Here is a 24,636-nt window from a genome sequence, read left to right as displayed (position 1 = left end):
GATCACTTTCCTGAAATAATTATTTACCAGAGCCTAGACTCACGGCCTCTTTTACAATTCATTTATTTTCTGAATAACAAGGTATCTGTATTTTCATTTCCCAGCCTTGGGTTCATTTTACAACAATATCTATGATATAGTGATTAGATTTAATCAATTTACCTCTATTTGTGCCCTTATGCTACTGATCTTATGAATGTTTACTTCATTCCAATAAAGAACCTATAGTTTTGATATTTTCCATGGTTTCTCTGGTTTGATCTTATCTGCTGCTCACTGGCAGTAAACTGACCATTCTTATTTGAACAGAATGTTCCAACATACCAGAGGTATGTTTTTATAGAAAACCAGTTACCTGACCAATGATAAAATGTGTTAAGTAGGCATATTCAAAACAGATGGGAAACAGTAAATCCAGTATTTTTAGGTTTACAAATGAGGAAAAAGTAAGATATTTAACAGATTTTTAAGTGATACTATGAAAGTATGTTTTCCAAATTATGTGGCAAACCTGCATATATTATAGGAGATGCTGCTGTCTGGATTGAGAAATAGTTTAAGGTAGAAAGTTAAAAAAAAGTAGTCACAAGGTTGTTTTGCCACTGAAACGTTAAAGACACGTTCCAAGGGATACTATGCGGGGCTGATATTATTTACAATCGATCTGGTCAGTTTCTGAAAGAGGAATATTGAAATATAACCATACCAAATTGTGAAAAAGATTGCAAAGGACTGCAGGTGAATTTAGGTGAGTGAATGGGATGTAGAGATGGATGGCAGAGAAAATCCAAACTGAAAGATGCAATAGAATTTGGAAACGAGACTCAGGGAAGAAAATCTAACATTGCATTTTGTGAAAATGTGACAGTAGCAATACAAATGGGCTGGACTAAATGAGGCATTTAAAGAGGCACAAACAGGCAGGGCATGGAGGGATATGGATCACGTGCAGGCAGATTGGATTAAAGTGGCATCATAGCCAGTGCAGGCTGTGTGTGTGTGTGTGTGTGTGTGCGTGTGCGTGTGCGTGTGCGTGTGCGTGTGCGTGTGCGTGTGTGTGCCTGTGCGTGTGTCTGTGTATGTGTGCCTGTGTGCGTGCCTGTGTGTGTGTGTGCCTGTGTGCGTGTGTGTGAGCCTGTGTATGTGTGTGCCTGTATGTGTGTGTGTGCGCCTGTGTGTGTGTGCGCGTGTATGTGTGCCTGTGTGTGTGTGTGCGTGTATGTGTGCCTGTGTGTGCGTGCGCGCGTGTGTGTGTGTGTGTGTGTGTGCGCGCGTGCCTGTGTGTGCGTGCCTGTGTGTGCGTGCGTGTGAAAGAACTGCAGATGCTGGTTTAAATCGAAGGTACACACAAAATGCTGGAGTAACTCAAGGGGTGAGGCAGCATCTATGGAGAGAAGGGATGGTTGACGACACATACACACACCTATTTTAAGAGAGAGAACATAAGTGCTTGAGAGATTTTTTTTTTTTTTAAAGAACCTAGAGATGTGGCACAGTGGCACAACAGTAGAGTTGCTGCCTCACAGTACCAGAGACCCCGGTTTCAATCCCAACTATGGGTGCTGTCTATACGGAGTTTGTAAGTTCACACTGCAACTGCGTGGGTTTTCTCCGGGTGCTCCGGTTTCGTCCCACATTCCAAAGACATGCAGGTTTGTAGGTTAATTGGCTTCTGTAAATTGTCTCTAGTGTACAGGATAGAACTGGTCGCTGGCTGGCACAGACTCGGTGGGCCAAAGGACTTGTTTCCACTTGTTACATCTCCAAACTAAACTAGTTATTGTAGTGTGACGTTATTGATACATGTAACTGGTCAATTACACATAAAAATGTATATTTGGATTTTGCACTTATCTACTATTGAAACCTGCATCAATTCAACAGGAAATTGCGAGAATTGTAAACTTTATCATTCCACACAAAATGGAGAGAAGGTTAGGTGTTGCTAGTTAGTAGGGTCTGGGTGTAAGTGAAAGCGCCATCACAATAAAGTGAATCGGCATTTATTGATATGGTATTCTGAATAAAGACTGAAAGAGGCTGATACCATGATTTAATTATAAATAAAAATCATTTCTGTAAAGAGAAGTCTAAATGATCTTCATTCAGGCAAAGGAAAAAAAAGTAACCAGTGCAAGTGATTACTTCAAAAATGAAATGTAATAGATTCTAATTCAGATCGATCGAGAAATCAATCTAACGTACCACACAAGGCACAAATCAAATGGCAGCCTTTCATTCATCTTTTCCCAGGTGTCTTTTGAGTTTGCAATTAAATTTAAATTTAATTCACTTCTTCTGACAAACCCACAAGGAACCTTCAGCATGCTCAAGGGGTTTCACTAAGAAAGAGACACTGCTACGAATGGTGAGACGAAACTGCAAATTGCATCCCTTAACAGGGAAGGCAAAGTTCAGACTGAAAGGGCAACATATCCACTTTCAATCAATAAACACACATAACATCTGGTTCCTTGATTGCTCATATTGAAACACGAGCGACCCAGAGACTGTTCCCGTCTACTACCTGAAACTGTAACCTTGACCTGTCAAATTACTTGTCAGTCCCTGATGTGATTTTATGTAGGTTAGCAGCTCTACGCAGAGAGGGGGCTCAGTTGCTTTGTCCAGAGGGAAACATTAATGGATATTTATAGTTTCAGACAGCTTAGTATTGACTTCTTGTCAACTTGCCTTTCCAAAGCAAGACTTTAGACAAGAAATCAGAACTGGATTTTAAATTTAAACTAAAAAGCAACCTTGCTTGTAAGAGGAGACCACCATGAGTGCAGTAATTCTCATTCAGAAGTTAACTTCCATTTATAATTTTCTTAAAAAATAAATCATTTTGAAAGCGGAATTTTATTGTGCAAATGGAAAGCACAGTGTAAAAAGGCCTAACAATTAACACTACAAACATTCTAAATAATGCAGGAGCTTTTCCCATAGCCACTGATGACTTAAAATGTATTTCCTCATATATTTGGCAACATATTTCACACAATTCAAAATATCACAATCCCAGTTACATTAAAAATAGATACAGGTGGAAAGGATGACATGTCATAAATATTCAGCATATCTGATTTGGTGAAAAAAGCACCATTTTTATTGTTTGTCAATGTAGCTTTAACCTCACACATTGGTTGTGATGTCAAACCCACTCCAGGCATACAAGCACAACATTTAAACAGATGTAGTGTGGGGTAGTGATGGAGTTTTCAATAATCATTTTGCAACAATAACTAAGATATAATTTCATGGTTGCCAAGCACACTTCCAGCCCTCACACAGGTTTCAAGCCTAAACAGTGAGCACTGGTTCTGTTTGAGTATAGGGCAAATGCAGTCCCATCCTACCCCTGAGGCATTCAAATGAGCAATTTCAAAACCAGATGTTTCAAAACCATTAGGAATGGGCGTACTACTGCAACCATGGCAGAAATTAACTAATTAAATGCAGACTAGAGATTGAACAGGAACCTTTTGGTCTGCAATGGTCACTTATGCACTGCCTTAATCAAATTAGCTATTAGTAAAGTAATGAAATGTTACACGTTCAACTACTTCTAAGGCAACCCGACAGTGAAGTAATTAAATGACCCCAGGTGACCACGATGCTCAGAAAATCCAGTCTTGTACAAATGATTCCAAGTTGAGGCTGATATAATAACAGATATAAATGGATCAAATCAGTTCTGAAGCCACTCGCCTCATCCTATTTGGACACAATAGGTAGCAACTCATCTGACAGTCCATGCTGAATGCTTCTGGCATTAAGGTTTTTGCATGCTCTCAAACAGTTTGATGTCGGGAACAGATAAATACATACAGCAATCTAGACCAATGGGTCTTCTGCATTCATCCCAGTCTTCCATTTCGTTGTCTCTGTACTGTACACTGACAATGACAATTAAAATTGAATCTGAATCTGAATCCATTTAATTTTCTCTTTAACCCAACCTTTTTAGAGAAGACTCTAACTGGTATTTACTTATATGGGTGTTTCCTACCAGCCAATATCACTCACACATTTGTGGAATTCTCCCATAAGGCTTAACATGAATACTGAACCATTGAAGTGACAATGTATTCACACAAGAGTCCCAAATTACTCTTATGCTAGCTATGACTGATCTGCTGGCAGGGTGGTGGTAGAATCAGTTGTTCCCCACCGTCTCAATCAGATATTGTGGTAGTTGAGGATGAAATGTGACACAAGACAGATCTGAAAAACATTCTGCTTATTTTGAGACAGATTTTTTTTGGATACATGCATAGAAACATAGAAAATAGGTGCAGGAGTAGGCCATTCGGCCCTTCGAGCCTGCACCACCATTCAATATGATCATGGCTGATCATCCAACGCAGTATCCTGTACCTGCCTTATCTCCATACTCCCCAATACCTTTAGCCACAAGGGCCACATCTAACTCCCTCTTAAATATAGCCAATGAACTGGCCTCAACTAACTTCTGTGGTAGAGAGTTCCACAGATTCACCACTCTGTGTGAAAAATGTTTTCCTCATCTCGGTCCTAAAAGCTTTCCCCCCTTATCCATAAACTGTGACCCCCTTGTTCTGGACTTCCCTAACATCAGGAACAATCTTCCTGCATCTAGCCTGTCCAACCCCTTAAGAATTTTGTACGTTTCTATAAGATCCCCCCTCAATCTTCTAAATTCTAGCGAGTACAAGCCGAATCTATCCAGTCTTTCTTCATATGAAAGTCCTGACATCCCAGGAATCATCAAAAACATCTAAAACACTATTTCAAAAACATGATAAATTATTCAACTCATCTCATCTGAATACTGAAAGCTGTTTAAAAAAACCGAATTGTCAGGTTCAACTACGGCTGCCTTAATGGGGTCATATTAGTGATGTGCTGCCACAATAAACTCAGGGATATGGGGGAGCAGTATTCCAAGTAAATCCCAAATCCCACATCTACTCTAGACAAATTTTGACAGCTTGCGTCGTATTTCTAATTTACATTCAAAACCTGCACTCTGCATAAAATGTTATACTCAATAACCAATTCAGATGCAAGCTGAGTGATTGAAATTAAACAGAACAAACTCTTAGCGGAAAGAACAGGAAATATGTTAGTTTGCAAAATTTACCAACTGAACTTTCACCATCCCTTTGGGCTCACACCCTTTTGTTCTTTGCTGAGTGGAAGCAGAACATTATTCAACTCTAAGAATGATTACACTTTTTCTTATTATTTTCACAGCTTCCAATTATAAATTCCTGTTTCAGAAGTATTTGGTATAAACTGAGGATCTCACCTAAAAACATGAATACGTTGAGGTAGAAGCAAAAAAAAGTCAAGAATCTAAACCCCATACAGGACAAAGCAGCCAGCCTGACTAGCGGTCCAATCCTAAAATTCATCAACTCCACATACAGTAGATGAAGTCTGTATTATATATACAAATAAAAACACTGCAGTTACGTATCCTCGCATCACCAATAGTATCTCCCTCATTCATGACCTCAACGACCATGGGTTAAAGCTACAAAGACAGGTGTATATCCTATAAGGCACAGGTTCCTCACCAGCTTGTCTCAAAAATGCATTACTAGTACTTCATTGTCACAGAGTCTAAATTCTTGAATTCTGTAATGCACAACATTGTGGGATACTTTCACAGAGGACTCCAATTCAAGGTGGCAGCTTCATAAGGACAACCTGCAATGGACAATAAAAGCTGGCCTTTGCAACGATGTCCACATCTTGAAAAATGAATAAATGTAAAAATTCTGCACAAAATCCACAAGGAACACCAATGTGCTCAGACAATCACACAGGATGACCTGCAAACTCCACACCAACAGTACCCAAGGTCAGGATCGAACCTGGGTCTTTGGCACTGAGGCAGCAGCACTACCAGCTGTGCCACTATGCCATCCACCATAGGCATGTACTCAGACAATATTTATGTACCTAGATGATCACTTGAATTCCCAAGTTACATGGACTAAGTGCCGGTAAATGGAATTAGTATTGATAGGTACTTGATGATTGGTATGGATACTGTAGAATGAAGTGCTCAATTCTGTGCTGTATGGCTTCATGAATAATTGCACAACTCTCAACAGATGTAATTCAAACACTAAAATGTGAATTTTAAAGAATGCAGCACACAATGAAATGTAATAAAATGTTGTTGCTCCCTGGCTTCAATGATGCCTTTGGTTTCACAATACATTTGTGTGTTCACTTCCAAGCCATTTATTTCATTTGCTTTTATATGCATTCAGAATTACTGCGAGACAAAGGGAAAATTAAAAAGTCAAGACATATGCTTTATAACTTCAATACCTTGTGCCCGATGTGTGCAATGACTCCAGAACACTAATGAATGATGTAGCCCAAGTTGTATCATTTGTTTTATTATCCACTCTTATTTAATTCTCAAATGGCCAAATAAAATCCAGGTACATGTCAGAAATGCTTCATCCTAAAATCGTAAAGGTCGCTAATAAGACAGGTATGCATTTCCACAATTCTCTAGCATCAGGGAAGGATCATTACATTGGAAAATTGTGAATGCAATGTCTATATTCAAATATGGAAGGTGATAGAACACTGGAACCTACAGGACAGTCAGCTTAATATGTTTCATACGAAAAATATCTTGGCAAGGCACCTAGAAAGATAACCAGGGTCAATACATTTTGAGAAAGGAAGATCATGTTTGAGCAATATATTGTTCTTTGAAGTTGCAGATGAGCCAAAGTGGGTATTGTAAATGGTGAAAATGATTATCAAAAATTACAGCAGGTTCTTGCTGGGTAATGGTTGATGTTGGAGCCTCAGCTTTGTAAGTTTTATGTCAATTATTTGGATGGAGGCACCGAAGATAAATTTCAAAGAGGACAGATGTCGGCAACAAAGGGATATCGCTGGATTAAGACAGTGATTAAAGAACAGGCAAATGCAATATAATATAGGGAAAATGTACAACTGTCCAAATTGGCAGGAAAAATACAAAAGCATGAAATCTAAATGAGGAGAGATTGTAGTTTGGGTGTTCAAGTATACGATTTGCCAAAGGATGGTGTGCAGGTACAAAGAGTTATTGGGAAAGTGAGGGAATATTTGGAATTATGTACAGTATTGGTTTTCTTCCCAAAGAATGGAGTGAAATTCATTGGAAGCAACAGATAGATTTTAATAGGTGGTACACAAAAATGCTGGAGAAACTCAGCGGGTGCAGCAGCATCTATGCAGCGAAGGAAATAGGCAACGTTTTGGACCGAAACCCTTCAGATTTGTACCTGGAATATTGTAAGAAGGAACTGCAGATGCTGGTTTAGACCGAAGATAACGATATAAAAAGCTGGAGTAACTCAGCGGGCCAGGCAGCATCTCTGGAGAGAAGGAATGGGTGACGTTTTGGGTCGAGACTGGTTAGGGATAAGGAAAACGAGAGATATAGACAAAGATGTGGAGAGATAAAGAACAATGAATCAACGATATGCAAAAAACCCTGATGATTTAAGGAAACAGGCCATTGTAAGCTGTTTGTAGGGTGAAAATGAGAAGCTAGTGTGACTTGGGTGGGGGAAGGGATAGAGAGGGAATGCCGGGGCTACCTGAAGTAAGAGAAATCAATATTCATACCACTGGGCTGCAAGCTGCCCAAGCGAAATATGAGATGCTGTTCCTCCAATTTGCGTTTAGCCTCACTCTGGCAAAAGAGGAGACTGAAGACAGAAAGGTGTGTGTAGTGATGGGAAGGGGAATTAGAGAGTCCAGCAACTGGGAGATGAGGGTGATACACATGGGCTGAACAAAGGTGTTCCGTGAAATGATTGGCCAGTCTGCGTTTGGTCTCGCCAATGTATAGTAGTCCACATCTTGAACAACGGATACAGTAGATGAGGTTGGAGGAGGTGCAAGTGAACCGCTGCCTAACCTGAAAGGATTGTCGGGGCCCCTGGACAGAGTCGAGGGTGGAAGTATAGCGGCAGGTATTGCATCTTCTGCAGTTGCAGGGGAAGGTAACTGGGAAGTGGGTGGTTTGGGTGGGAAGGGATGAGTTAACAAGGGAGTTGCGGAGGGAACGGTTTCAGTGGAAGGCAGAAAGGGGTTGAGATGGGAAAATGTGGCTAGTGGTGGGATCCCTTAGGAGGTGCCGAAAATTTCTGAGGATTATGTGTTGTATGCGACGGCTGATGGGGTGGAAGGTAAGGACTCTGTCTCTGTTGCGACTAGGGGGAGCTACCTAGAATAGATGGTTTGCCTTACAAGGAGGGTTGGAGGGGATTGATTTGTATCTGCTGGAATTTAACAGTTAGAAGAGACAATGAAACTGGCAAGATCCTGAGGTGTCTCCAGAGAATGTATGTAGAGGTGGGACAGAGTCTCTTGCACAACACTGGTGGAAGCAGACTTCCAGAGTTGTTTTAAAACACAGAAAGATACGATTTTTGATACACGAGTGAAAGTTATTGGATATGTAGGCTAGTTTGTTGGGTTAAGGTTTAATCAGCTATATAACTAAATGGAAGAATAGGCTCAAGGGGCTGACTGACCAACTCTTGCTCCTGATTCATACATTTTTCCAATTCAAGGATCTATTTTTTCCCCAGTAAATCTGTGATTTGCAGTAAGTGATACCAGCGTGGAATTTCAGCAGTGCAGTAATGTGATACCTCACCCCTTAAGAACATCAATGAATGATGGCAGAATAGTAACACATGAACTTCGAAACGTTGAACTATCAATCTCCGAGCAGAAACCAGACATCCTTGCCTTCAAGAATTGATTCAGATAGAAGTTTTTCTCTCACCACTTTTTCTCCTTTCAGTACTGGCACCCTTGAGGTCACTTAAAATGAAAGGATTTTGGGCAGAGGATGGAGCCTTTGGAGCTCTCTTTTCAATGAAGAGACACAAAAAGCTGGAGTAACTCTTTTCAATGACTCGGCCTCCACCATCCTTTTGAGGAAACTTTAAGGCAGAGGTAGATGAAACAGTGGGTGAATTTATCTGTGTCGAGAATCTATTAACACCTCTCCTGAATGGTATTTCACTCTTGCCTTCAACTCAATTCTCCTGTCCGATTCCAATACCTTCTGCAACCCAAAAATTCTAGAAGTCAGCCTTGATTTTACTTAATGATAGCCAATGCAGAATTCCAAAGTACATGAAATGTCTTCTTATTTTAGTATTGTCTCGGATTAGATATATCAATACAGTACTACATATTCTGGTCACCGGAAGAATGTGGTTGTACTATAAGGAACATTTAGCACCAGACATATCCTGACAGCTGAACACTACCCATTATCTCGACTCTCTGGTTTCCTGTTGCTCAGCACATCTCATAGCCAGATCAATTAATGTATCTTCAATTCTAAGCTTCAACATCAGCTAAAAATCTCAAGTGTATCAATTCCAGCTGAACCACTGAAATAAAAGTGATAGACTAAGAACATTCCTGCCCAATATTTTGGTGATCTCCCCCAAAATTAAAATGTGTTCACCAGACACAACCAATCTTTCATAAATCCAAGGCAGACACAAAGTGCTCGAGCAACAGCGGATCATGCGGCATCCCTGCAGAATATGGATGGGTGACATTGAGTCAGGACCCTTCTTCAGACTGTATTTCACTACATGAAACCTCTATCTATCCATGTTCTACAGGGATACTGCCTTACCCGCTGAGCTACAATTTTGTAAACCAGCATCTGCTGTTCCTTGTTTCTTAATAAATCCTTGCTGGCTTCGACTCATCAAAAACATCTTTCAAATTCCTCATTTGGTTGTACGCATGCTGGGAGAGAAAGTTTTGCTTTCTTGCTGTACTCCAAAGACTCCAGCAGAGTTGATAACTCCGTGCTGGATTGCTAGAGGTGACTTTTTTCCAAATATTAAATTGCAGAACAACCATCCCCCTCAGGCGAGCACAAAAGATTCCACGATATTATTCCTAACAGTGAAGTTGCTTTGCCAAGATGCCAACTCTTCTAAAAATGTCATTATTGCATCATAGGTTGCGAAGCCAGCAGCTTCATGCAGGGCTTAACATGCAAAGCCCTGTGAATGAATCTCGGACCAGAGAGTACAGATGGAGAACAAGGGGTAGGTTTGTTTGTTTCAGATCATATGGTAAAATATAGGAGCAGAATTAGTCCATTCAGCCCATTAAGTCTACTCCGCCATTCAATCATGCCTGGTCTATCTCTCCCTCCTAACTCCATTCTCCTGCCTTCTCCCTGTAACCCGACACCCTTACTAATTAAGAATGTATCTATCTCAGCTTTAAAAATATCCATTGACTTAGCCTCCACAGCCTTCTGTGGCAAAGAATTCCACACATTCACCTCCCTCTGACTAAAGAAATTCCTTCTCATCTTCCTAAAGGGACGTCCTTTAATTCCGAGGCTATGACCTAGACTCTCCCTCTAGTAGAAACATCCTCTCCACAGCCACTCTATCCAAGCCTTTCACTACTCAAATCTTTGGAATTCTCTATACTGGAGGGGCTGTGAATGTTCAATCGTTACGTCCCTTCTTAATAGAGATAACTATACATCAGAGTGTATAAGAAATCATTGGGTGTGAAGTATAACACAGATGTGAAGATCAGCCTTGGTGCTAATTCAATGAATGACAGAGCAGTTTCAATGTCTGCATGGCCTCATTCCTGCTGCACCGATTATCATATTTGGCCCATTTACTATTTTTTTAAATTAAAATAAAATGTAACTGTTCTTATGTTGATACATATTGTAAATGTATTTTAAATTATATTCTGTTTTTTTGCCTTTTGTTAATCTTGGTATGCTTCTCCCCTCTGGTTTGATCTTATCAACTGGGAGATGATCTGGGAAGAGGAGCACTTGCTCTTTAAGAGCATTATAAATCTTTTCATGAATATTCCCTCCGCTGATCTAACGTTGTATTACCCATCAACAGATTTAACTTTTCACTGTTGATTACATGACTTATACTCATACTTTCTTAGCCTTTACGCTTCTGTTACATTTATCCTGTTTCACTTGCTTTTCCGGTTGTCAGCTTTAACAAGCCCGGGTCCCAAGGCAACTACGCAAAAGACACCTAAATGAGTCCATCGACAGAGTACATGCATTGCCAGGAGGTTGGTGGAAGAAAATGAATGCTCACTTACAAATCTATCAACTCATTTCCCTCTGGAACACTTAATTTCTTTTGACATTCTTCCGAGACAGGCTTGGGAATATTTTAAAGCAATTATTCCAGATACACAAGAACAAGAAGTGGTTCTTCAGTACAATACAAATGGGATCTAGTTATGGCGCTTAGCTCAGCTAATTCAATCTAACACATCTACAAATGAGACCCACAAGGACCACTGCCATCTAAGTCTTCAGCAACCACTTTTCCCCACCCACATCCCCACACACTCACGAATCTCCCAATCTAACCGCCTATGGATCTAAAGCTAATTCTTCACCTTGCTGAGATATTTTCAATTTCTTTGGAATATTACAACCAAGTCAACAGAAATGAGACATTGATTTCGCCAGGTTTTAGATTTTGTCACCATTACTTCTAAATTGCATTGTTTTGGAGTATATAGTTTATTCCTGTCTTGATTGACAGGTTATCCAATCTACTGAAGCTACCTTAACTTTTGAATTAAATCTTAGTAAGCCAAAACCGTTTTTTAAGACGCGTAAAAGTCCCATCAAAATGGAGGATATGCAGAAGTTTATAGTGCAGAATCTTCCAAGGTATGAACAAAACAAGCTGTGGCTGGTAGGTCCATGGAAACAATTAAGAATAACTTCATATGCCATTTGCATTGAAGCATTATGATCTGCTGAGCTTCACGAATCTACTCCAGATGGTACAGTAAGCATTCCATTTTAATATATGTTCACAAAATCCCGCATGTGTTAAAAGTCTAATTTTAGGAATTTTAAGGAGGATATTATGTTCAATACCTTATCTGCAATTAGACTGTAGACAATCTGAAAAAGTTTGAAGAAGCCGATCAAAGAACAATAAACTTATCTGCTGCTATGAGGTGTTTAAGAAAGAACTGCAGATGCTGGAAAAATCGAAGGTAGATAAAAATGCTGGGGAAACTCAGCGGGCGAGGCAGCATCTATGGAGCGAAGGAATAGGCGATGTTTTAGGTCGAGACCCTTCTTTAGACCTCCTATGAGGTAAACTGCTATGAGGTAAACTGTTATTACCTGCTATGAGGTAAGCTGTTTTCATTAATAGTTACCCGTTTAACTGACTCACTGCCGATCTTTAAACTAAACTACTGTAATTGTGGCGAAGCGAAAATGTTCTTTCAAGCTACGCGAGTCACGTGTCCCAAATGAAGAAAATAGAGCTACGTGTGGGACCAAAAGAAAACATCCTTGGTTGGTCTACATTACTGCCTGCAACATGATAAACCAGGACATTCTGTTAACAGCACAGGAAGAGTAAAACCAACCAGAGCTCACTGACCCTTCAAAAACAATTAAACTAATAGTATACTTTACTATTGATTTTCATTGAAAAAATAATCAAACAGAAGGTGTAGATGAGTAAAAAGAGTCAGTATGAAGTGATGGACTGAAGAGCCTGATTCTGACCTGTACAACTCTATAATTGAACAGAGTTTAAAACCTGATGACCAAGTATAATCTCTGCTTGTCTAGATAATGACACCCAACAATGCTCAAACAGCTCGACATTATCAGGACAATGCAATCTATTTGACTGGCATCTCATTACTCTCTTCAACTCTAGTTGCAGCATCAACCAATTAAAAGACAAACTAATGCAAATTGCTGGTTTCTTTGACAGCAACTACAAACCCCTTAACTCCCAGGACAGTGCATGAATATTTCATCACCTTCAAGTTCTTTTCTAAATCTGAGCATTACAATTTGGAAATATATAGGCGTTCCATCATGCACAAGATCAAAATCCTGGAATCCTCTATTGAACGGTACACGGGTGACCTTCACCAGCCAAACTGCAAAGATTCAGTGGTGCTCTCTACTACTGCCCAAAAGACAAGTAGAATAGGCACTAAATGCAGTTCTTGACAGCAAGGAATAAATGAAAAACTGAGCCTTTTGCTCAAAATGCAATAACTTCTTGAAGTACAGTTGCTCTTGGATCATTCTCCAATTTATTGTAAAAATTATACACATTATAAAAGAGGGAGAGAAATAATAACTCAGATTTATGGACGTGCAAGCACAAGATAAAGCTACAAAAACTTACATTTACTTGCATAGTCAACAAAGCAGATCTCAAACTCATCGTTCAAAAGAAGCTTATTTGAACTCATAACAAGGACGACAGCATTCTTCTGAAAGATTATGAAAAATTAATTTTGGGGACAAGTGTATACCTAGCCGAGAGACAGAACCGCAATTAATTCCTTAAAAATAAGCATAGCGTGTGTGACGCTTTAGAAATCATACTTGGGCTACTTTAGAAAGTTCGAAAACTTAGCTTAAACACCCAAATTCTGGAAGGAATGATGCAATTATCAATTTTTTTTTAAATACAGAAATAGGTTCCGTGTTCCTATTCAAAATTACAAATATGCTGTGTTTTGTAATCGGGTTCACTCTTGTGATCTTGTTGCATGCAAATTGTTTGCCAAATATCTCTGCACAATGGAAATTCCTCATTTCCAAGGCAAATTTATTGCAAGTGTTTTTGAAATGTTGCTCAGAGCCCACTAAAGACATAGTATAAATACAAATGTTACTGGTTATTTCTACTCCAAATACACATTTCTAGAAGGTTTAACTATGGGCTTACTCCAGTGTAATCGTGGATGAAGCAGCAATCTAATGAGATGACCAGAATACTCATGCACTGAATTATGGATCCATCCATCATTCAGATACTTACTATACGAGCCATGACATTCTATGTAAAATATGTTCCCAAACAAAGAGAGCCAAATTAAAACAAAGTTATTGCCATATTTGTTAACCACTATCACGTTCATATATTGCTTTGAAATTGAGCAAAATGCACTAAAACGCTGTACAAATTAAAAGCCGCATCATAAAAGCAGGCCTCCTGGACCAATAGGTCTTTGCTCCGTTTGTTCCTTGTCTTACACTATTCTTCTTAACATATCTGCACAAACAGATTTCTTTCTGTTTCCTGTCCTTAAAAGAATCACCGAAAGGATTTCAAGAAGAATAATGTTTAGGCGGGCAAGTGCAGAGGTTGACGGAAAATAAAAGGAAATGGGAAATGGAGATGGGAAATGAAAAAGCCATTGGATGCAAGATATCAGAACAATGCTGCCGACAAAATATATTTGTGAAATGGAAGCACTTTGCAGAAACTTACACCTTAATTGTTCCCAGCTGTAAAGTAAACTGCCTCACTCATCACTTCAGAAATGGCCCCACTTCAAATAAATGGGCTTTCCATAGAATCATTTCTTATTAATGTGTTTCATGCTCCTGCAGGGCATTTGGTCTGTGTAAAATATACTAAAGATTGAGTAAATCAGTTATGTTCTACATTGACTTTTTGTATGTGCAACTGGTGAAATTTGCTACATTAGAACTAAACGTCTAGGGGACGAAAAATAAACCAAAGACCCCACAGGCATTTTGTAACCCCTTTATTTTGTAAAGCAATGGTTGCAGCCAAGCAATTTTAATCAAAAGAGACAACCCACAAAGTTCACCTTCATTAAAACTTGATAAATATGGTTTGAAAATATAAGTGTGTATTTTGCTCATGGGAACATTATAAGAGAAAAGAACATGAAGGCAGACCAAGAAAATAAAAATTAGAAATTACAACTCAAGTTTTAAAAATAATAGCAATAATAGTGCTTGATGCCATTAAGTATTCTATGTGGACTAAAATAGAATCCAACCAAAACTGACACCAAACCACACACGGATATACTTGGAAGATCACCACATATTTGGTCAAAAAGGTAGGACTAAAATAGTTTTAAAATTATAGGCTTAAGGGCCTGTCCCACTTACGCGATTTTACGCAACATGTCGCGGGGGTGACTCACGGGTATGGTCGTGAGTAGTCGCCCAAAGAGTCATACCTTTTTCTGGTTGCCACTGGATTTTCAACATGTTGAAAATTTTGGCGACCTGCTGCGACTGTGTCAGTCGCTGAAAAAAATTGCGTAAGTGGGACAGGCCCTTTAGGGAAGGAATTTTGAGGGCCCACAGACATTAAGGCAAGGATGGTAAAAGGTACATTTATTACCACTATTAAACCATTGCTACATAAAAGTATCTACCTACTCTAGATTCTTAATTGCAGATCGGTACAAATTTAATTAAAAGCTTTGTTTCAATTCATGGCAGCACATTAAAAATGTAACGAAGAACGCAATTCCTGTATTTATAACATATCGCTGACAGTATTTCTGTTGGATTCAAACAGTACAAGTGTTTATCCGACAATACAATGGGAAGGTTTTGATATCAATGGCTGCATACATTTTCAGATTAAACTTATTCCAAGGTCTCAGCATTTCAAATACTAAGGCTTTTTTTCTTGCAATGTATAGAAATATTAAAACCGCTACAAGAAAGATTCTTACATTTCTGAGTGGAACATCATTGTAAATACTCCAACATTTGGAAACAAACTAGCGAGTTCATGTGAAAATTAGAGCCAGCTGAGCAAGTTTCAAAAACAGATGATAATAGTGGTCAACATACTGCAACAACGCTAAATGCTAAAAATAAGACAGATTATATGATGAGCCACAATCAGCAATTAAAATTCTAATCTTTAAGTAAGAAAAACTGTGTCTTTATACATTTTGATTACCCATTTAAGTTTCTTCTGAGAAATTAATCAGCAAGCAGGTTTATCTGAACAAGTTTGAGAATTTACTATTTCCACTACTGATGTTAAGCACATTTTTGGTAAATGCAACGATATAAACAAAAACAAACACAAAACAATCTGAAAAAAATGTTGATACTTGACATTTCAATTAATTGAATGAATTTTGAGCTCGTCTTAAGATTTGAAATTGTGCTGTGAATAGAAATATAAACATACCTTTACTTGCTGCTGGTGAAAAGAGTTTCTCAGAGCCTACATCTGATGCCTGTGGAAAAATAAAATATATGTTAAGATAAGTTTAAAATTTATATCCATGCATTTCTTAAAAATCACCAGTAGAGGGAAGTATTTTGCCATCAAAGGGCACATAATCATAAATAGAACATATATATATATTTTAAAAGTATATATGTGATAGAATTATTCATTTGCCTGCTGTAAATGGAAAATGAACCACCTGCCAATCTAATTCTTGGTGGAGAAACAGCTGTGGCAAAAGCCAAGAGTTCATGGAGAATTGAAACAAAAAATATTTTACACCACAATCATATAAACAAAATATGGTTAGGGAAAGGACAGAATCTGGCTCAATGGAAGCTCCAGCTTTTTGACAAATATGCATCTTCAAACAGCACAGATAAACTGTTGAGTGGAAGCACCCCACAGGCCATCAGACACAAGCAACCTACAATATAGCCGCAATCTTCTTGCACTGCGGGACATACAATTTGTATTCACTCAGCGAACATTCACATCATCAACTTTGACAGGAAACTGAATTTGCAACTGACAGACCTCGGATAATATAGAAACTACTTTTGCAAATCTTTTGAAAACGGAAGAACAACCTATCGACTGGATGTGGCATGCCTGGGTGGAACTGATGCAGCAGCCAGCAACGTTCCAGCAAATTTATTTGATCCCCTCAGACCTGGCTTACTTTGAGAGTGCCATTTCATCAATTAACCCCATCACTTTGATCTAGTCACCCCTTGGCGCAAGGCGATTGAACTTCCTTTAAGTTTCACATGCCAAGACTTCCCACCAGCCCTAAAACTGACTTGTCGAGCTCAGTAAGCCTTTTGTACTCAAAATTGATTTTCAATGAAAACCATCTGTGGTTGCAGGATTCTCAAGCAACCAAGCTAATATAAGCAACTGCACATTATTTGCTTAATGCTGAGGCAAAGTGGTAGAGGAAAGGATTAACTGCTATGTAAAAATGGCAAAGGACATAACCAGCTCCTGTCCTCTAATCCAAACGTAGAGTATGACTTTTATTTGTCTCTTTATCAAGTTATTTTAATGGGTGTTGTAAAACCCAAGATTCCCTGAAAGAGCACTTTGGACATCAAAGCTTTTTTTTTAAATGACTACAACTGTTAATCTGAATATTCACTATCAAATAGATATAACAACATTGAATAGAGAAATGATAATGGTTTACAGAAAAAACACATACAATACCTCGATTTAAAAAAATCAGTATCTCTATGCCGGCTGGAAAATTTCTAGCAAATAGTTAATAGTTATGTATTAAGTCTCGAGTCGAATAGTCTTTAAGCTATAAATCAACAAAACTTCTCTTCAACTCTTCATTGTTCCACAAACTACACAGAAGCTCTTAAAAAATCTTCAGTCTGATAAATATTTACATAATTTTGATTATTCAAGTGCTGTACAGCAAAATGTTGCTTCACACTGTTATCAGGCACCATTGATAATGTTTTCTACTTTGATCCAGCAGAGTAATACAAGTAACCAACCTCTCAACTAAACCAGTTACAGTAGCAGCTGCCAGCACAGGGTACAATTACAACATTCCAGTGTCATTCCAGTGCTGAAAGGTTCAAAGGATGATCCCTTAGTATTGTGGTTAGTTATACATTCCAACAACTGAAAAGTTGCACGTTATGCTTTTGCTTTTATTAACTGCTAGTCTAAAATTTTCTACTTCCAAGATTTAAGATTCAATTTAATCGTCACATGTACCAATTAAGGTACAGTGAAATTTGAGTTACCAGACAGCTATACTAAGTAACAAGCAACAAGACAAACAGACACATAAAATAAAATTTAACATAAACATCCATCATCGCAGAATCTACATTCCTCACTGTGATGGAAGGTAATAAAGTTCAATCATCTTCTTCCTTTGTTCACCCGTGGTCGGGGCTTTGGAACTCTCCAGTTTGCCGCTGCCAACGGTCCGATGTCCAAAGCCCTCTCATCGGGATGATGGAAACTCCGGCGTCGGGACGGAATGGAACACTTCGCGCATGGAGCTCGCGAGTCAGCCTCTTCTTACGGGCTTCACGGTGTTAAAGTCTACAGGCCCAGTGGTTGGAGCTCTTCACAATCCTCGGCAAAGGATTGCAGCTCACAATGTTAAAGTCCACGCCGCGCCCTGAAACGTCAGGCCGGTCTTCAGGAAAGGTCGCCAACTCCACGGTGTTAGGCCACATCTCTGTCAAGGTGAGTGAGTGAAAAAAGTTTCCCCCGATCTCTCTCCCCCTCCCACACAAAACATATCAAGAAACATTGAAACATACATTTAAGACCTACTTAAAATAATAAAAACAGAGAAGGGACGAGACAGATTGTTGGCGAGGCGGCCATTACAGGCATCACCCATGTCAAATGTAAATAATAGAATATCCTGTACCACAGTTTCATTCCCACCTTCGCTCAACCGCATGCAACAAGATCAATTGCAAAGGATAGTTTTAGGTCTTGAAAGCTGGATGTGAACTGCAAGCACAAAACCTGTAAACAGTAGACAAAAATGCTGGAGAAACTCAGCGGGTGAGGCAGCATCTATGGAGCGAAGGAAATAGGCAACGTTTCGGGTCCAAACCCTTCTTCAGACTTGAGTCGAAACGTTGCCCATTTCCTTCGTTCCATAGATGCTGCCTCACCCGCTGAGTTTCTCCAACATTTTTGTCTACCTTTAAATTTCCAGCAACTGCAGTTCCTTCTTAAACAACTTGTAAACAGTAGTCGGGTTACGCAACAATAAGCCCACGTATGCACATTTACAGTTTATGCACAATGTAACTGCATGATAGACACTAAGATGAAACAATAAAGTTGAAATAACCAAATAAAGTTTTATAATATTACAAAGAGTTAGTCATTTAGTAAGAGTTTGAGTCATGTAGGAAACAGGCCCTACAGCCCAACTTGCCCATGCCCCTTTCAACCTTTCCTGAGCAAAGGGCTTTTAAATGTTGTTATTCTGCCTGCCTCAACTACTCCTACTGGCAGCTTGTCCATATACCCATCACCATTTGAACTTAATCTTTCCCTTCTCAACTTAAACTACGTCCTCTAGTCCTCGATTCTCCTACCCTGAAAAGGTACACCGTGCATTTGCCCGATCTATTGCCCTTGATTTTATACACCTTTATAAGATACTAGACCAAGTGCAGACCCGTTGGGTCTGCTCCCCCAATGGTGTGATCCCCCAACCCAATATTCCACCATGCACCCGTCTCCTCCATTGGAACTGAGCCCGTTCCCAAATGTAAGATTGCAGCCCTCCCCTGCCTGCTGCAGCAGTGAAAAGTTCAGTGTTCCTGTCTTGCAACTTTGTTTCGAAGTGTGTTGGAAGCTGACATGTAAATGGAGAAGCCTGTTTATTTTTGAAATACTTGGGGGTGGGTGGGGGGGGGGGGAGAAGGATTTGATTAAAAACATGTACTTCAACACGACGAAATGAAATGAGGAGCGGATACTTAGAAAGAAAAGCGAAATCTCTACCGAAATGGAAAATATCTCGGAGATTGAGCGTCTGGATTGGGCGTGGCAATGAATCAAAGGAAGAAATGCAGCCGGCAGCCGTACATGCAAATGAATCCATTCCGATTGGACATCTGCGAGCATCGGCCATTCCGATTGGACATCTGCGAGTATCGGGCACGAATCGAAAGGCAGGAAGGGATCCGTACTGCAGGCGGACAGACGGATTTGAGTTTTATATATATATATAGAAGATATATAGATATATTCAGCCTCGTGATAAAGGCCAGTGTGCTAAATGCCTTCTTCACCACCCTATCGATCCGTGACACTACTTTCAGGAAATATATACTTACATTCCTAGATGGGCTGGCACCAAACCCAGATATACCACATTCTCAATAAGTTCTTCATTGTTTCACAAATACTGCAGGGGAATTAACTTTTTCTTATAAGTATTGTTATAGAAATATAGGAAGTTGGAATGTTGCCATTCAACACGTTCATGACAGAATCCTTTATATTCACAGTCTCTCCCCATAACCCTTGATGCATTGTGTGTAAAATTGTATCTACTTCAAAAATATATTCAGCGATTTGACATTCTCAACCTTATGTCGCGGCAAATTTGACAGGTTCACCATCATCTGAGTGAAGACATTTTGCATCTCAGCCCTAAATGTCCTGAGATCGCTGACAGCCCTAGAACCAAGAGAAACATCCTAGCTGCACCCAGTCTTCTAACCCCATCAAAATCCTGGCAAATAATTTGAGGTGACTGGTTGAAAGTCTATCTATCCTTATTTGACGCACATGATGTAAAAAATCTAACCCGTCCTGTGACAGCAGCAGGGGACAGCATCGGTGGTGGAGGAGGAAGACAGCAGCAGGGACAGAAGGCACATCATCCCAACCCTCCCAAATTCAGCCCAAGCGCACCACATGTTTGAGTATCAGTCCGATTTGTGCCTCCTTTGCTGGCAGAAACATTTCTATTGTTAATCTACAGCAACCTCCAACTGCTCTCCTGATATAGCAGGAGCCTGGCTTTGGTCACTAGCATCACTTTAAAAATCTGTAGCTTGTATATTGGCACAATATACATCCTAAGCACTCCCTCTCTCCCTTGCACCCGCACACAGTGGCTGCAGTGTATTATCTACAAAATGGACTACATTGTTGCAAAAGGCAAGCTTAAAATAAATCATTATACATATTAACATATTGAAGCTCCACAAAACACATTACCACTTTAAAAAAGGTGAAAGAATGTATTAGTATATTTATGATTCATTTTACTTAAGGGCTTATTGTACCCATAAGAGATCTATAATTTTTTCATGGCTACCAACCAAGGGTGTGAAGTTCCAGTAACAAAGTCATGACCATATCAATTGTTGTGTGTATTTCATCAGGCATTAATTCCATGGATGCAGAGATGACAAGCAATCACTGCTGAAATAGAATTAAAGGTAGCAATAATCCCACCAAATAAACCAGGGAGGAATCTCAAGACTGCAGCCTTTTTGCTGTGTCTGATAAAATATTATCTTTGCCCTTAATGATTTGTTATATGGACTTGAATGTCCTTCTATGCATTTGTTATTTCAGTGGTTCTGAACCTTTCTAAATGAAAGCACTATTTGTTACCACCACACTCCTCCCCCCCTCAAAATACCCAATGGTGCTATATGTTGCTCTTTGGGGTGATTAACATATATAAAAAAAAGACACCCTACACACTGAGGAGATGCTCATCCCAGGATGGGAACTGCAGAGTTGTCTGCATATAGAAAAATAGAAAATAGGTGCAGGAGTAGGCCCTTCGAGCCTTCACTGCCATTCAACATGATCATAGCTGATCATTCAAAACAATTATGAACACAAGTACGAACATGCTAAAAATGTTATCTTGGTGCAATTGACTCCTGTGAATGTCATTTACTTTGATGATTTACTAGGACTATGGTGTACAATGCTCTGAAGTACATAAAACTTTGAAGGCAATACCATTTCTTTCATGAAAACAAAAAACAAAGTGTTGGAGGAATTCAGCGGGTCAGGCAGCATCTGTGGAGGGAAATGGACAGAAGCCACATTCATCTCCATTAATGAGATTTTTGTGTAAAGTCCTGCGAAAATTCTAATTGCTTCCCCAGCTAGCTCTTTCACCCATATTAAAATAGGATTATCTATATATCTATAAAACTCTGTGCCTGACGACTGGCTGCCTTTCTGCCTTTTGATTCGTGCCCAATACTCGCAGATGTCCAATCAGAACGGCCGATGCTCGCAGATGTCCAATCGGAATGGCCGATGCTCGCAGATGTCCAATCGGAATGGATTCTTTTACTTTCTTCCTTTGATTCACTGCCACGCCGAATCCAGATGCTCAATCTCCCAGGTCTTTTCCATTTCGGTGGAGATTTCGCTTTTCTTTCTAAGTATCCGCTCCTCATTACATTTCGTCACCTTTAAGTACACGTTTTTAATCAAATGCTTCTCTTCCCCCCCCCACTCACTCATTTTGTCGCCTCCTGCTGGCCAGCGACCATAATGGCTGCTGGCGCCCGCATTTCAACCTCAAGAGACACCATTTAATTTGGCCTTTCAAGAACGGCTTCAGTTCGAGGACCACGTCTCCCGTGGGGGCTGCGGGTAGGGAACGGCTACGTTGTGGGAGCAGACCCAACGGGTCTGCCATTGGTCTAGTATAATACTAAAATTCCACTCAATCCCAGCGTGGCAATGTTGTACTCTTCTGATGTGCAACCATTTTTAACCAAAATAAACAAAACATTACTTAATTGAGAACACCTTTTGTTTTTAAGTGGTAGGCACCATTGCAAAAACTTCTTGCTTTGTTCAAAAGTGCATAGCTGTCATGGAAAAAAAGTAACATGCTTAGTACAAGATTTGAATAGCTAAATAAATCATATGTTCTTTCCAATTGTAAAGCTCCCTTTCTTCAACATGAACATCCAGCTATGCCAAATCAAAACATTTACATATTGGTTCAATACTAATTCACCCAATCGAATTGTGAGTTTGTTCTAATGTCTAAATACTCTGCTTAAAACAACCTGGTTTCCCACACATTTAGACACGAATAACAGTGGAGTTGATTCATTGAGAAGTATCCTCAATTTTACTGAGTTTTATCAAATTAACTTGACCAGTTACAGATTGATGACAAACTGTAGATTTTAATTTTACTTCTTCCACTTGATAAATGGATGTATCAGCTTTTATGGATTTACCACAAACATCTAGGTTGGTTCATTTGTCTTTTTTTGGAAGCAAGCAAATTGCTTATCTGTTACTGCAGTGGTTGTGGTACCACTGGGTCATATTTGCTGAGTCTGCTCTATTTATAAACATTTACTACAATATCTGCACCTTCCGGAAATGGAAACCCTACCCAAAAAGCTGCAGGAAACCTGACCTCTGAGCATGTCCACATATTAAGCCTCAAGCCACAGACTCCCCCTGGAGAGCCATCAGCTGCAAAGTTTTTCTTCCCTATTCCCTCCATTAGCTACGCTTTATGAATCACCTTCCTCTGAGCTCAATAAAGCTCCCCTAAGGAAAGGGCATTAAAAGCTCTTGAGGTCACAACCCCCTCCCAAGCTAAGCTGGGTAAAACAGTTGTAGAAACATACTAAGCAAAAGGAGTTGAGCATGAAGTCTCAGTGCAGTTTAAAAACTCCCCAAGGATAGTCTGTTTTATCTCCTGATACTCTGTTGCTTCCCGTAGTGGCCAATCTCTACCACTTCATTCAATGCTTTCCTTTACAACCTCCTAGAAACTAGAACTGATACAAGGATCTGGTTTCCCTCATCTCTATTCAGATACCAAATTGCCGTATAAACTTAAAAATTGGCAGCAATACAAAACGCCTCAGGCTCTTGGCAGTGTCATAACTAGAATTGCTCTCCACGCAAGGTGCCTGCATATATCAGTGTAACAGCACAGAAGGGAAGGCTTGGCAAGGGAGGAGTAAAATTATGCTGGCTGCAGACAGCACTCTACACACATATGTCATTTTGCAGTCACGGCAACATTTTATCACTAACATGCCTCCTCCCTCCCCAACACTTGAACTAGTTCCAAATTGTAACACATGTTCCACTGCCTTTTATGTTATAAACACATTAAACACTTTTACGACGAGCATTTTTCGTGTACAACCAAAATATTAGTCTGTTGCCAGTTGGTGTCAATCAGACCCATCCCCCCCTCCCCCTCCCTTCTTGCTTCACCAGCAGCTACAAAGCAGCTGCTGCAGCTTATCATGGCTGCCTGTCCATTAACTTTACAAATTAACACCCTATCAGGACAGTGCAGGACTGATTCATCAGTGAATGCCAGTCGGCTGGTTTATCGCTTCAAATGCTGCTGGGTCTTTGCAATCATTATCTGGACAAGAGAGAAAGAAGAAAGTAGTAAAAGGCAGATAAAAGGAGATAGAAAGCAGACAGGGATGGGGAGAAAAAGATAAAACCACAAAGCAAAGCAGAGCTGTCAGCTGGACGAGGTAACAGGCAACCAAGGGGATGCTGCAAGATAAATGCGAGGGACAGAACCTTGGAGGAAGAAAATACTGCAAACCTAATTTGCACTGTCCTTATGAATTTTGCCAATTTAAATCCAGATTAACTAGGACACTGGCTGCACCTGGGAAGCAAAGAATAAATTGAAGTAATTGAATTTAAATTAACTATTTTTCCTCTCAATTTCCCAATAAAACAGGGTTCAACAGATAGATTGTATGGTTACAGTACTGGGCACAGTAATAGCAGTTAAGTACCAGACTAGTCACCCGAGTTCTAGACCACTGATCCAGAATCATGCATTTGAATCCCACCATGGCAGATGGGGAATTTAAATTCAAATTACCAAAAAAATATCTGGAATTAAATCTCAGCAAGAGTAACCATGAAACTACTGGGCTGGTTCATTAATGTCCTGGAAAGCAGGAAATGTGCTAATCTTATGTGGTCTGGCCTATATGTAACACCACACCCACTTTCTCCCTTCAGGAGCATCATGGGATGAGCTATAAAATAC

The 24,636-nt window shown here is 39.7% G+C and overlaps 1 protein-coding gene across 1 annotated transcript in view; it reads right to left on the bottom strand.

The window, feature by feature from the left end:
- fbrsl1 (fibrosin-like 1) overlaps positions 1-24,636 on the bottom strand; it is a 529,496-nt gene that overhangs the window by 57,374 nt on the left and 447,486 nt on the right. Inside the window, 1 exon segment of the mRNA XM_055655520.1 lies at positions 16,041-16,089. Within this exon segment, the coding sequence (XP_055511495.1) occupies positions 16,041-16,089 (49 nt within the window).

The sequence above is a fragment of the Leucoraja erinacea genome, chromosome 25 (genome assembly GCF_028641065.1).
Source record: "Leucoraja erinacea ecotype New England chromosome 25, Leri_hhj_1, whole genome shotgun sequence".
Classification (NCBI taxonomy): Eukaryota; Metazoa; Chordata; class Chondrichthyes; order Rajiformes; family Rajidae; genus Leucoraja; species Leucoraja erinaceus.
Note: the sequence above shows the minus strand (reverse complement) of the source record. Positions and strands in the feature narration are given on the sequence as shown.